This window comes from Saimiri boliviensis, chromosome 17, assembly GCF_048565385.1.
Source record: "Saimiri boliviensis isolate mSaiBol1 chromosome 17, mSaiBol1.pri, whole genome shotgun sequence".
NCBI lineage: Eukaryota > Metazoa > Chordata > Mammalia > Primates > Cebidae > Saimiri > Saimiri boliviensis.
In genome coordinates, this window is record NC_133465.1 from 71,601,671 (window position 1) to 71,616,405 (window position 14,735).

General features: G+C 59.8%; 2 protein-coding genes across 13 annotated transcripts in view; one reads left to right on the forward strand and one right to left on the reverse strand.

Annotated features, from left to right (window-relative positions):
• The window catches only part of CCDC57 (coiled-coil domain containing 57), a 152,062-nt gene that overhangs the window by 133,940 nt on the left and 3,387 nt on the right, over positions 1-14,735 (reverse strand). The window lies entirely within an intron of this gene.
• Positions 555-5,106, forward strand: LOC104651976 (uncharacterized). 4 transcript variants are annotated; one of them, XM_010342264.3, is made up of 2 exons: positions 555-1,767; positions 2,191-5,106. In XM_010342264.3, exons 1-2 carry the CDS (start codon positions 1,120-1,122, stop codon positions 2,374-2,376), a joined length of 834 nt encoding a protein of 277 aa, XP_010340566.1. In that variant the 5' UTR covers positions 555-1,119; the 3' UTR covers positions 2,377-5,106. The 4 variants fall into 4 exon arrangements, 1 of the variants encoding a protein (XP_010340566.1); XR_012514748.1 differs by having other exon boundaries at positions 557-4,719; positions 4,964-5,106; XR_012514747.1 differs by having other exon boundaries at positions 557-4,261; positions 4,573-5,106.

A 14,735-nucleotide genomic window follows, 5' to 3' on the forward strand; every position in this document is an offset into this window, starting at 1 on the left:
GGTGCCCGGTGTCGGAGCTCCCGGTGGGCAGCCGGCCGCGGGTCTGCCGCCAGCCCCGCGCGCACCGCCGCCCCGGCTCACCCCTCCCCGGGCCTCCCGCCGGGCTCCCTGCGGCCTCCCTCCCGCCGGGCACCCTGCGGCCTCCCTCCCGCCGGGCACCCTGCGGCCTCCCTCCCGCCGGGCACCCTGCGGCCTCCCTCCCGCCGGGCTCCCTGCGGCCTCCCTCCCGCCGGGCTCCCTGCGGCCTCCCTCCCGCCGGGCTCCCTGCGGCCTCCCTCCCGCCGGGCACCCTGCGGCCTCCCTCCCGCCGGGCACCCTGCGGCCTCCCTCCCGCCGGGCACCCTGCGGCCTCCCTCCCGCCGGGCACCCTGCGGCCTCCCTCCCGCCGGGCTCCCTGCGGCCTCCCTCCCGCCGGGCTCCCTGCGGCCTCCCTCCCGCCGGGCTCCCTGCGGCCTCCCTCCCGCCGGGCTCCCTGCGGCCTCCCTCCCGCCGGGCTCCCTGCGGCCTCCCTCCCGCCGGGCACCCTGCGGCCTCCCTCCCGCCGGGCACCCTGCGGCCTCCCTCCCGCCGGGCTCCCTGCGGCCTCCCTCCCGCCGGGCACCCTGCGGCCTCCCTCCCGCCGGGCTCCCTGCGGCCTCCCTCCCGCCGGGCTCCCTGCGGCCTCCCTCCCGCCGGGCACCCTGCGGCCTCCCTCCCGCCGGGCACCCTGCGGCCTCCCTCCCGCCGGGCTCCCTGCGGCCTCCCTCCCGCCGGGCTCCCTGCGGCCTCCCTCCCGCCGGGCACCCTGCGGCCTCCCTCCCGCCGGGCTCCCTGCGGCCTCCCTCCCGCCGGGCTCCCTGCGGCCTCCCTCCCGCCGGGCACCCTGCGGCCTCCCTCCCGCCGGGCACCCTGCGGCCTCCCTCCCGCCGGGCTCCCTGCGGCCTCCCTCCCGCCGGGCTCCCTGCGGCCTCCCTCCCGCCGGGCACCCTGCGGCCTCCCTCCCGCCGGGCTCCCTGCGGCCTCCCTCCCGCCGGGCTCCCTGCGGCCTCCCTCCCGCCGGGCACCCTGCGGCCTCCCTCCCGCCGGGCACCCTGCGGCCTCCCTCCCGCGGGACTCCGGGTGCCGGCGGCTGACCTCGCCATGGAGCCTCCCGGCCTCTTCCGGGGTCCCCAAAGCCCGGGATCCAGGACAAGAGGCGTGAGGGGACCCCGCCGGGACGGGCCGGCGCACGCCGCTTCCCTTCGGGGGTGCAGGATGCCCGCGTCAGGTTGGCAGAGGCGGCTCCTCCCTCCGCCTGGCTGCCCAGCCCTGCGGCAGGAGCGGAGCGGAGCCAGGGAAGGGGCTGGCGCGTGCGGGCGTGCCCTGCCCCCGGCCGCGGTCGCTCCAGGAGGAGGGCAGTGGTCACTGACCGCGGGCCCGGGTCCCGGGGAAGGGAGAGCGCGGACGGGAGCTCGGTGGGAGGCGCCCGCCATGCGCTCCATGTGCCCGACAGCTTGTCCCGGGAAGCTGGAGCTGCCCTGCAACAGGGTGCTGGCCGTGTTGGCCGAGGGCTGGGGGCAGGGAGGCTCCTCTGGACAGGATGACCCTCCAGGAGAGACAGTCCAGAATGGGACCAAGGGCCAGACGGCGGCGGCAGACACTCCCCGAAGCCGCGGCTACCGTAGCCGCTTCCCGGAAGTCAAGGCGTGGAGGCAGGGCCAGCGCTGCCGGGGATCCCGGTGTGGACGCAGGCAGGACCAGGGGACGCTCCCTCGAGGCCACTGTGGAACGGGTCGTGCCCCCCAGCAGGTGGGAACCGAAGGGGGTCCTCCCAAGGCCGGCTGCATGGGCATCCGTCTTCCTCGGCGGTCTGGTCCACCGCAGGGACGGCAGCATGTGAGCAGGAGGTGCTTTGAGGGGGCTGGGGGGACCCTGAGGGACACATGGCATTTTCACACTGTAACCATGTCCCTTAGAGACCACAAAGTCCACCCCTCTCGGGGTAAAAATGAGGAAACTGAGGCTGGGAAGGTAAGGGGCTCTTGTAGCCCCTTGAAGGGATGGGGCTGGACTCTGGCCCACTGTCAGTGTGGAAATGGGGGCCAGTGTCACGGCGAGGGGCAAGGGACGGGCACTGTGAGAAGCCCGTGCCCCTCCCCAGTCCCCCAGGGGGTTCCGCTGAGTTCCCAGCACTGAGTCATGGGCTGGACGCCTGCGGTCCTGTCCCGACAGGAAAGTGGGAACCGCTCCGTCGCGAGGTCACGGGGAACCGCTCCATGGCAAGGTCACGGGGAACCGCTCCGTCGCGAGGTCACGGGGAACCCCTCCATGGCAAGGTCACGGGGAACCGCTCCGTCGCAAGGTCACGGGGAACCCCTCCATGGCAAGGTCACGGGGAACCGCTCCATGGCAAGGTAACGGAACCGCTCCGTCGCAAGGTCACGGGGAACCCCTCCGTCGCAAGGTCACGGGGAACCGCTCCGTCGCGAGGTCACGGGGAACCCCTCCATGGCAAGGTCACGGGGAACCCCTCCATGGCAAGGTCACGGAACCGCTCCGTCGCAAGCTAAGACTTCTGTTACCCACAACCTCTCCCGCCGTCTGTCTCGCGGACTCCCTGCTCGCTGTTGTGGCTGCGTCAGGGACTCCTCGTTTCTCACTGTGGGCCCGGGGCCCCGGCCTCGTCTCAAGCACCTGAGAGTAGAGGAGACGTCCCTACTCTCTTGTCTTCTCCCCGTGAGGGGATTCCGGGGGTCAGGAATTTGAGGGAGACATCTCCATCTTCCTGAACCCTCTCCGGTGTTCGGTAGGGCAGTCCGGGACGCCGTCCGAACATCTCCGCAGCAGGGCTGAGGTTTGGGTATTCAGAAGCCCTGTTTATAAACCCAAGCCCTGCCTAACCGCAGGACCCAATCTCCAGCTTACGGTACTAAAACGTCTATCTCAGATTCTCAGGTTGGCCCTTTTGGCATATAAGCTCTCCTTAATTAAGTAACTCTTGTTTTCTTTTTTCCTCCTCCTCTTCTATTGAGGTCTCTCTCTCTCTCTCTCTCTCTCTCTCTCTCTCTCTCTCTCTCTCTCTCTGTTACAATTGTCACATTATTACAGCCTGTAGGCTCTCTCAGCCACCCCTCCCCCCGGGAAAGGAGTAATTCTGCCTGTGTTGAGTATAATACTCCTCATATTCATTTCTAACCCCTAATTACCCCACAAGAGTGAAGGATGGGCAATCAGAAGTGCTGCCCAGACCCTAAATTGCCATTAGGATACCTAGTCCAAAATCTACCCAAGCTAGGTCTCTCCATTAAAAAGGAAAGGCTGCTTTTCCTCTCCACCATGGCCTGGCCACAATATCCCCTAGACAACCAGCCTAAGTGGCCTCCAGAGGGCACGCTCAACTTTAAGGTCCTGACAGACCTAGACAACTTTTGCCAAAAGAACAGTAAACGGTCAGAGGTCCCCCATGTGCAGGCTTTTTTTTTTTTTTGAGACGGAGTTTCGCTCTTGTTACCCAGGCTGGAGTGCAATGGCGCGATCTCGGCTCACCGCAACCTCCGCCTCCTGGGTTCAGGCAATTCTCCTGCCTCAGCCTCCTGTGTAGCTGGGATTACAGGCACGCGCCACCATGCCCAGCTAACTTTTTGTATTTTTAGTAGAGACGGGGTTTCACCATGTTGACCAGGATGGTCTCGATCTCTTGACCTCGTGATCCACCCGCCTCGCCCTCCCAAAGTGCTGGGATTACAGGCTTGAGCCACCGCGCCCGGCTGTGCAGGCTTTTTGATACCTTCGCTCCCAGCCCGCCCTCTGCTCCTCTTGTGCCATCTCCCAGGTTCTGTTAGGCAAAGCCCCGCCTTTGCCCTCAGCCCTGCCCAGCTCCGCGCACTCTGAAGACCCGGAAGACCTGTCCTACCCCGCCCACTTTACCAACCCCCCTCTTTATGCGAGGCCTCAACTCCCTCCTCCCTCTGCTCCTTCTCCTCTCCAAAGCCCTAATATAACTTTGCCTGTCAGTGCTCGTACCTGCTCTCACGACCCCCAACTGCTCTGCCCTTTGCATGAGGTAGCCGGAGCAGAAGGCGTTGTCCGAGTGCACGTTCCCTTCTCTCTCTCTGATCTGTCAGCCATTGAAAAGCGCCTAGGGTCATTCTCTACCAATCCTACCGCGTATACCAAAGAATTTTGTTACCTCACCCAGGCGTCCGACCTAACCTGGCATGACACCTATGTGATCCTGTCTTCCACTCTTCCTCCTGATGAGCGTGACCACATTCTTACAGCAGCCCGAGCTCACGCTGATCAGGTACAGCTCAGAAACAATCAAATGCCAGTAGGCACGGTGGCGATCCCCGAGGCGACCCTAATTGGGACTATCAAACCAGTCAAGATGGCCACCGCTGCCGAGACCAAATGGTACAGTGCCTCCTGGCAGGCATGCAAAGCGCAGCTCTGAAAGTAGTTAATTACGTCAAGTTAAGGGAAATAACTCAGGGTCCTGATGAAAACCCAGCTGCCTTCCTAGACTGATTAACTAATGCTCTGATCCTCCATACCCGGCTAGACCTGGCATCCTTAGTGGGGGCTACAGTCCTAGCCACCCACTTCATCTCCTAGTCAGCAGCTGATATAAGGAGGAAACTTAAGAAAGCTGAGGAAGGCCCCCAAACGCCCATATAGGACCTGGTGAACACAGCATTTAAAGTTTTCAATGGCCGAGAGGAACAGGCTGAGGCCACCCACCAGGCCCATCTACAGCAAAAGGTAGGCCTCCAAACCCAAGCTCTGGTAGCAGCCCTGAGGCCGGCAGTCCATCAAACATCTGGTGGAGGGGGTCCATCAAAACCCTCCCAAAATTTGTCAAAGGCCCCGCCTGGGCCCTGTTTCAGATGTGGCCAGGAGGGACACTGGGCACGGCAGTGCCCCTGTCCTCGTCCACCTCCTGGGCCCTGCCCAAGCCGCAAACAGACTGGACACTGGAAGGTTGACTGCCCATCCCGGGCTGCAGGCTCACCCCCCACGCCTCCACGTGGAGGGCAGGCCGGTCCGCAGGAAGCAGTCCCTTCGCTTGAACTTCTCGGTCTTCTGAACGACTGATGCAGCCCAGACTCGAGGACCCCCATCACCCTCTCCGAGCCCAGGGTAACGCTGCAGGTAGCGGGCAAGTCCATTTCCTTTTTAATGGGCACGGGGTGCTCCCTATTCTGTACTGCCTTCCTACTCAGGACCTAGCATACCTTCCCAGGTTTCAGGCATGGGGATTGATGGAAAGCCGCCCTCTCCTAGCCAGACTGGCCCCTTAGCCTGTGTCCTTGAGGGGCACCCCTTCTCCCACTCCTTTCTAATCATACCCTCATGCCCAGTCCCCCTTTTAGGATGAGATATTCTCCAGACGGTGGGGGCCACCCTCCACCGGCCCTCCACATTCAAGCTCATCCTCTGCCCACCTCCTACTGCTGCTCTTAACCGGTATTACCCCCTGCCTTAACCCCTTGCCTAAACCCCATATCCCTCCTAAGGAAGTTAATCCCTCAGTATGGGATACCTCCCAGCCTGTGGTGGCCAGACACCACACACCAGTTAAAATACTCCTGAAGAACTCTACCCACTTCCCCTCACATCCTCAGTTTCCCATCTCAAAAACCCACCGCCAAGGCCTAAAGCCTATCATCACCCGGCTTCTGGCCCAGGGACCCCTTATCCCCACCAGTTCCCCTTGTGATACTCCTATCTTACCGGTCCGAAAGCCGACCGGCGACCACCGCCTAGTTCAGGACCTGCCCCTCATCCACCTGGTGGTGCCCAACGCATAAGGAAAATCCTCCCTTTACGCGCCTCCAGGAGGCTACTTTTGGTGTAATGGAACCCTAACCAAAGTTATTCATGCAGCCCTCCCTTTCCCTTGTGTGCCCGTCACACTAGTCCTGCAGTTAGAAGTGTACGGACAAGCTGAGTTCCTATCCCTCATCACACTGTCCCCTAATCACCGAAGCAAACGAGCAGTCTTCCTCCCGATAGTCGTTGGTCTCTCTTTAGCATCCTCTCTAGTGGCAGCTGGATAGGGAGTGGTGCCATGGGCTAAAGCGTCACTTCAGCTGCCCAACTGGAAGACAAGCTCCGTGTGCCTATTGAAGCGTCAGCCACCTCTCTAGCCTCCCTCCAGCGACCAATCACGTCACTGGCTCAGGTAACTCTCCAGAACCGACGGGCCCGAGACTTACTAATGGCAGAAAAAGGAGGTACCTGTCTGTTTCTCCAGGAGCAGTGCTATTACATCAATGAAACAGGTGGAAGACAATGTCAACACTCCCTATCGCCTCCAAGAGAACCTCCGCAGGAAGCAGAGTGCACCAGCCTCGCCTCAGCCGGTGGTTGACTCCCATCATTACCCTGTGACTATTGTGTGTCTTCTGCGAATACTCGCCCCTTTGTTTCTCAAGTTTTTACAGGCCCACGTAAGAGAAATTTCCAGGGTGGCCGTTAACCAGATGATGCTTCACCCGTGTATTCGACTCCCAGTCGAAGCACCAGCCCACCGACTCCTTCCCCCCACGTCGCCCCTATTCAGCAGGAAGTAGCCAGAAAGACGCGGCGTCCTATATATCATCAAAAAGGTCGGAATGTGAGGCTGGTTGCCTCTTCGGGAGTTCGGACACGCCCATCTCCCTGCCCCGCTTGAAAATTAGAATATGTCAATCATCTAGCCCCGCCTTGGAAATCCCCTCTGCACTCGGCACCTAGCCCGCTCACAGGAAGTCCCACCTCCCTACCAATAGCAGCTCCTGCTGTCCACATCCTGTCTCCCCAGAGCCAATCAGACACCTTCGCTCCCTATAAAACCCCACTCCCAAGAGGCAGCAGCGCGACTTCTCTGGCCCCTCTCCCAGGGATTGCAGAACCTCGCCCGGGAGCTAAAAATCGGAATTGGCATCTAATATTCTTGTGCTGGCCTCAGTTTCCTCGTTTTTAACTCGATGATAAACCTTCAAAGAATAAACTTTACACGGGCAAGTTGGTGAAACCCCATCTCTATGAAAGCATGAGCTGGGTGTGACGGTGGCGCTCGCCTGTACTCGGGAGGCTGAGGTCAGAGGCTCCCGTGAGCCTGGGAAGTGAAGGCTGCTTTGGGCTGAGAATGCACCACTGCACTCCAGCCTATTCCACACGTAGAATAAAACTAAACAAACAAAAAGGACAACCCAATATAAAAATGGGTAGAGGACTTGAATAAACCTTTCTCCAAAGAGATACAAAATAGCCAATGGGTACATGAAAAGATGTTCAACATCGTCAGTCGTTAGAGAAATGCAAATCCAATCCGTAATGAGATACTGCTTCCCACCCACCGGGACAGCTTCAGTAAAAACCAAACGGCCAGAAGCGGTGGCAGCGGCCTGGAGTGTCAGCCAGGCAGGAGGTGGAGGCAGGAGAATCACTTGAGCCCAGGAGTTCCTTCCTGAGCAACGTACAAGACCCTGGTCTCTGAAAAACAAACACCTCCCAAAAAACCTCCACAGAAAGTAACAAGTGCTGGTGAGAATGTAGAGAAACTGGGACGTTTGAACATGGCTATTGAGATTGTCAACCGCTGGTGCCTCTGGAAAACAGCGTGGTGGCTCTTCACGGAGAGGAGTGTCGCCTTGTGACCCAGCAAATCCGCTCCTAGGTCCACACCGAAGAGAAAGGACGACACCTGCTCACACAGATACTGGCACGTAAGCATTGTCGGCACCACTGTTCACAACAGTCAAAAGGTGGAAATGACCCAAATGTCCATCAACAGATGAGTGAAGAAGCGAAATGTGGTCCATCCATGCAAGGGAACTTTATTCAGCTGTAGAGAGAATGAAGGGGCCGGGTGCAGTGGCTCACACCTGTAATCCCAGCATTTTAGGAGGCTGAGAGGGCTGATCACTGGAGGTCAGGAGTTTGAAACCAGCCTGGCCAACATGGCGAAACCCCATCTCTACTAAAAATACAATAATTAGGCCAGGTGTGGTGGCACACGCCTGTAATCACAGCACTTTGGGAGGCCGAGGCAGGCAGGTCACCTGAGATCAGGAGTTTGAGACCAGCCTCACCAACATGGAGAAACCCTGTCAGTACTGAAAAAGAAAAGAAAAAAGAAAAAATACAAAATTAGCTGGGTGTGGTGGCACATGCCTGTAATCACAGCTTCTCAGGAGGCTAAGGCAGGAGAATTGCTTAAACTCGGGAGGCAGAGGTTGTGGTGAGCCCAGATTGCACCATTGCACTCTGGCTTGGGCAACAGGAGTGAAACTCTGTCTCAAAAAAATAAAAATAAAAATAGGCCGGGCTTGGTGGCTCAAACCTGTAATCTCAGCACTTTGGGAGGCTGAATCCAGCAGATTGCCTGAGGTTGGGAGTTCAGGACCAGCCTGGCCAACATGATGAAACCCCGTCTCTACTAAAAATACAAAAATTAGCCAGGCGTGGTGGCGCGTGCCTGCAGTCCCAGCTATTCGGGAGGCTGAGGCAGGAGAATCAATTGAACCCGGGAGGCGTGGAGGTTGCAGTGAGCCGATTGCACCATTGCACTCCAGCCTGGGTGACAAAAGTGAGACTTTGTATAATAAATAAATAAATAGATTCTGAAAATACAAAAATTATCTGGGTGTGATGATGAATGCCTGTAATCCCAGCTACTCGTGAGGCTGAGGCAGGAGAACCGCTTGAACCAGAGAGGCGGAGGCTGCGGTGAGCTGAGATCACGCCCCTGCACTCCAGCCTGGGCGACAAGAGCGAGACTCCATCTCAGAAAATAAAAAACAGAATGAAGCACTGACCCTGTCTCATGGATGAACTTGGAAGACGTGACGCTCAGTAAAGACGCGGGTCACAAAGGCCGCCAACTGCAGAGCTCCATTCACACGAGGTGTACAGGACAGGGCAGTCCACAGACAGAAGGCAGGCGGGTGGCTACCAGGGAACGGGAGGGCCGTGCGGAGGGGGAGGGGGAAGGATTACTTAATGGGTGCCGGGTGTTTTTAAGGGGTGACGAAAGAGTTTTGTTTTTAAGGGGTGACGGAAGAGTGTTGAAACCAGAGACGGCTGCTGGTGGTGCAATACCGTGAGCGCTCCGGGTGCCGCTGGGCTCCTCACTTCACGGTAACTGCGTGCAATGTCAGCTCCACCCTATCATATTTTATTTCCTTTTTTTCTTTTTTTTTGAGATGGAGTTTCTCACTGTCACCCAGGCTGGAGCGCAGTGGCACGGTATCAGCTCACTGCAACCTTCACCTCCTGAATTCAAGTGATTCTCCCGCCTCAGCCTCCCAAGTAGCTGGGATTACAGGTGCACGCACCACCACGCCTGGATAATTTTTTGTATTTTTTGGTAGGAACTGGCATGTTGGTCAGGCTGGTCTTGAACTCCTGGCCTCAAGTCATCTGTCTGCCTCAGCCTCCCAAAGTGCTGAGATTACAGGTGTGGGCCACTGTGCCCAGCCTTATTTATTTATTTATTGCTTTTTGAGACAGTCTCTGTCCCAGGCTGGAGGGGAGTGGCATGATCTCAGCTCACTGCAGCCTCAAAATCTCGGCCTCAAGCAATTGTCCCACGTCAGCCTCCCAAGTAGTGGGGACTACAGGCGTGCACGATCACGCCTGGCTAACTTTTGTGTTTTTTTGTGGAGACCGGTTCAGTGTGTTGCCCAGGCTGGCATTGAACTGCTGGGCCCATGAGATCCACCTGCGTCGGCTCATGTGATTCACCTGCCACCGGGCCCAGTCCCACCTTGATTTTCTTTCTTTCTTTTTTTCTTTTTAAGATGGGGTTTCACCATGTTGGTCAGGCTGGTCTTGAACTCCTGACCTCAGGTGATGCGCCCACCTCAGCCTCCCAAAGTGCTGGGATTACAGGTGTAAGCCACCGCGCCCGGCCCCACCTTGATTTTTAAAAGGAGTGAACAAGTAATATAAAGTCTCTGCCGGTAAAATGGGAAATTTAGGAAAGCGTCAAGGTGAAAATCGAATACAGCCCTACCTGATCCCAGGTGGGTGTGTCCCCCTGGTCTCTTATCTATGCACAGGTGTGTTGTCCAGGCTGGTCTCAAACTCCTGGCCTCCCAAAGGGATCCTCCTGCCTTGGCTTCCCAACCTGCTGAGACTGCAGGCGTGAGCCACCGTGCCAGGCGTGGCAGTAGAGGACTAACACAGTTTGCAAGTCTTTGTGGGTACGGTGGGACCTTCACACCAGGCCCTTTTGTCTACCAGGTACGGGAGGGGCCTCCCAGCCCAGCGTCTCCCCAAGAGCCAAGGCTTCACCTCTACAGATCAGGGTGGGGTGACAGGACCGTCTGACGCCACTGCCTTGACAGGGTCCATGCGTCAGCGACAGCCGTGGCTCAGGACCTGCCCAGACCCTCCTGCACGCTCTTGCCCCAGCAGCCAGGTCCTGTCCCCACCTGGTTACCCCAACTGGACAACAGAAAGTCCTGGAGCCACGCACAGGCACACTAGCCTCCCCTGGGGGCTGCGGCCCACAGGTGAAGCCCTCTGTACTCCCTGGGAGTACGCAGGGAGAGAGTACAGCCCATGCCCGTGGTGCGGAGGCTGAAGGAGAGCCGGGAGGAGAGGCCCAGGAGTCTCGTGTCTGGACAGGCTAGGGCCTCCAGGCCGCTCTCTGTGGTTCTGCAGCCCCCACCTGGGCCCAGTGCTGGGCAGCACCTCCTCCCTCCGCACCCTGCCCCTCGCCCTCCCACCCATGGGGAAGGCCAGAGCCACACATGCTCAGCTGCTGACTGCAATCTCTCTGAGGCCCCATCCTCTCATTTATAAAGTGACAAAGCCGAATCCCCCGAGAGTGGTCCCAGGTGTGGTGGTGGGATGGGCGCAGATGCGTCCAAGGCCCCAGCGGAGCAGTGACCCTTGGGCAGAGGCTGCCTGTCCTTAGAGCCTGTGTCCCCAAGAAGCTCCCCATGGGCTGGGACCTCAGAGTCCACGTACTTGCTGGCGCCCACACATGCCTGTCCTGACAGAGCTCAGCTGAGGGCACCAGGGAAGATGTCAGGAAGATGAGAGAGTCCAAACCAGGTGGCCAGGCCACCCGGCACCAGGACGCAGCCCATGCCTGACCCACAGACACAGCCAGGGTGTGGGGTAGATGGAGGTGTGGGGAGGGGTGGATGAACCTGAAATCCAACATGGGAGCCCGGCCAGTGTGGTCACTGTTGGCAGGATGAAGGGGGCAGGGGATGGAAGAAAACCTGGTTTCTCAATGGGGTTCTGGAAGGTCCGTGGGAGGTTTTCAGGGGTGGCCAGGAGGGAAGGATGCACCTAACAGGTGAGAAGGGATAGAGTTTTAAACCCTCCCAAGAGCCCCCAGGTGAACTTTGCTGGGCCCAACTTTACAGAGCAAGAGACTGAGGTCTAGAGAGGCCCCACTCAACCACATTCCTGGAATGACTGCCCGGGTTCCAATGGGCGTTAGTTCTGAATGTTCCAGCAGCATTGACCGCCCCCTCCTCAGTTCTGTCTCACAGTGACAGAGCAAGAGGTCGCTGAGGACATCAAGGAGAAGACCTGGCAGGCCCATGACAGCTGCTCCCATCAGACCATGCACACCTACACCCCAACACCTGTGCAGATGCACCCCTACACCCATGCAGACACACCCCCTACACCTGTGCACAGAGGCACCCGTGCACATGCACCCCGATACCCTTCAGACACACCTCTACACCTGTGCGTATACACCTGTGCAGATGCACCCCTACACCCATGCAGACACACTCCTACGCCCATGCAGACACACCGCTACACCCGTGCAGACGCACTCTGATACCCATGCAGACACACCTCTACACCCATGCAGACACACCCCTACACCCGTGCAGATGCACCTCTACACCTGTGCACAGACACACCTGTGCAGACAGACCCCTACACCTGTGCACAGACACCTGTGCAGACACACCCCTACACCCGTGCAGACGTACTCTGATACCCATGCAGACACACCTCTACACCTGTGCACAGACACACCTGTGCAGACAGACCCCTACATCTGCGCACAGACACCTGTGCAGACGCACCCCTACACCCATGCAGACGCACCCCTACACCTGTGCACAGAGACACCCATGCAGACGCACCCCAATACCCGTGCAGACGCACCCCAATACCTGTGCAGACGCACCCCTACACCTGTGCACAGAGGCACCCGTGCAGAAGCACCCCAATACCCGTGCAGATGCACCCCTACACCTGTGCACAGAGGCACCAGTGCAGACGCACCCCAATACCCGTGCAGACGCACCCCAATACCCGTGCAGACGCACCCCTACAGCCCCGCAGACGCACCCCAGGCAGCAGAGTTGTAGGCCGGGCCCCACTGGGCCAAGGCGCAGCCTCTCCTGCCCTTTCCACCTCTGCCCCCTGCCTGGGCTGCCGCTCACTGGGAATTCCCGGCAGCAGCCAGGTTAATATGTATTTTTCTGGGAGCCTGGACTTTTTTTTTTTTTTTTTTTTTTGTATTTTTAGTAGAGACGGGGTTTCACCATGTTGCTCAGGCTGATCTTGAACTCCTGACCTCAGGTGATCTGCCTGCCGTGGCCTCCAAAGTGCTTGGATTACAGGCGTGAGCCACCACGCCCGGCTTTTTTTTGTATTTTTAGTAGAGACCGGGTTTCACCATGTTGGCCAGGCTGGTCACAAACTCCTGACCTTATGATCTGCCCGACTCAGCCTCCCAAAGCGCTGGGATTACAGGCATGAGCCACCGCGACTGGGCAACCCTGGACAGGTTTTAATGCGAAGGATCTGGGGCAAGTGAATGACGGGAAGGCACCGATATGGGCCCCAGCCCTGGTCCCCGGTTTAGGCTCTGTGTGGTGGAGGGCGTCCGCTTCCCCTGGCACTGTCCTGGCCGAGTCTCCCACCCAACCTGGGCTCGTCCCACCACACGCCCCTCTCCGGTCTGGCGTCTGGGGGAGGGTGTGGCCACAGGTGTGGAGTGACAGGCTGTGGCAGTTGTCACCAGATCCTCTGGGCAGGGAGCACTAGGCAGGCAAGGTCAGGAGCCCAGCGGCCCAGGACCCCAGGGAGGCGGGGCCGTGGCTCTGCCGGAATGTCCTTTCCCGTGACTCGGCTTTCTTCCCCTGACCCAGCCAGTCCTGGCCCCAATCCTGTCCACGGGGCTGCAACTGGCGCTGGGTGGTACGGCCAGGACTGAGGCAGGACAGGGTGGCCCTGCTAGGATCTGGAAAATGTTGTATGGGTTCCCAAGCACACAGGATGTGGGCTCCATGTGGCTCCCCCGGCCCTGGAAGGTGCCCTGGGACTCAAGATCTGTCCCCAATAGGAGTGGGGACTGTTCTGCCACCGTCCCTGGGGCAGCAGCCACGGTGACCCTCAGAAAAGCCTTTCCACATCTCTGTGCCGTGTCAGGACACAGAGGTAGGGCCTGGCTCCCACTCTGACTGGAGATGGGACCCTCGGGGCAGCCGATGGGGGAGAAACAGCCTCCCCTTCACGCCTGCCCCTCCCACAAAGGTTGCTCGTGGAAAAAGTGGGACCACGTCCCCCAGGGAGCTTAGGCCTTCCAGGTAGCAGGGTGGGAAGGACCTGAGGGCCAGGCCTGGAGCTGCGAACAAAAGGAGGCTGGGGCAGGTAGGGGCAGGTGGGGGCACCTGGGGCTGGGGGAGAGGTCAGGGCTGGGGCACTGAGGTCACGGGGGGCCGCCCTGTGAAGCCGCTCACTGGCCAGGGATGGTGCCACCTGTCCACTCCCCCACCTCCTTTCCTGCAGAAAAGGGCAGCCTGAGCCTAGGGCTTGACCCAGGGCCACTGTGGGGGAGCAGGCATTGGAGCCAGGTCTGGGCTGGCTGCTCCCCACACCACCCAGAGAGGAGCTGCAGTTTCGAACACACGCCGGCCTTCCCACCCCTCCCTGCAGCCCCAGGCCCCCAGAGGCACCATGGGCAGAGGCGTCTCTCCTGCTGCACCATCGCTCTCTGACACATCCAGGGTTGCTGAGGGAGGGGCATGCTCCCCGGAAGGCACCTTATCCAAAACCTGAGTGGTGTTCAGTGCCCAGGTGCCCACAGTGCCCAGGAGCTGTGTGTCAGATGGAGACTGGCCACCTGGGCCCTGGTACCAGGCCTGGAGCCCTCTCCCCCAAAACAGCTGCTGGGTCCTTCTGAAAGCTCAGCACTTGGAGGTCAGGGGTACGTCATGCTACCAGAGTGCCAGAATCCTGAGGGAGGGACCCGGGGGCTCGGCGGCTCTGGCCTCACCTCACAGGGCCCTGTCCCAGGTGGCCTGCTTGCTGGTGGCTCTGTGCCTTTCCTCTGGGTAACAGCCTGGTTTCCAGTGCAGGCCCCCAGCCTCAGCTCGGCAGCCATCACTCCAGGACTCCTCGATCTCCCAGTCCCATCCTGGTCAAAGCCCACAGACTCGACCTCTGCCTGCCAGGAGCCAGTGCTGACTGGCCTGTGTGCTCCGTTCCCCTGAGGGCAGGCAGGCTGCACCCAGCTCTGGGGGGGCAGTCGCCAGCCCACAACCAGGGGAAACCATGCCTAAGAAGGTGCCAGGCCTGGGGCTCAGAGCCAAACTCCAGGTGCTCGCTGGGTCCCTTGGAGCGACGAGTGGGCGTCTTCCCAGCTGGGAGAAGACATGGCTCTGGCAGGGATGCCCCTTTGTGCTTCAGGAGGCAGGAAAGGGCAGTGACGCCCCGGGCTCTCCTGCTCCGTCTCCCTCCCCTGGCTGCTGCTCTATGGTGGGCGTTCAGGGTTCAGGGCCAAGCAGACGTGGAAGGTG

What these genes read in the sequence shown, in the direction of transcription:
- LOC104651976 (XM_010342264.3), top strand. Translation starts at nt 1,120, where the DNA reads ATGGAGCCTCCCGGCCTCTTCCGGGGTCCCCAAAGCCCGGGATCCAGG. An exon ending in CGGGTCGTGCCCCCCAGCAG is followed by an intron (nt 1,768 to 2,190) that starts GTGGGAACCGAA and finishes CTGTCCCGACAG; the next exon opens with GAAAGTGGGAACCGCTCCGT.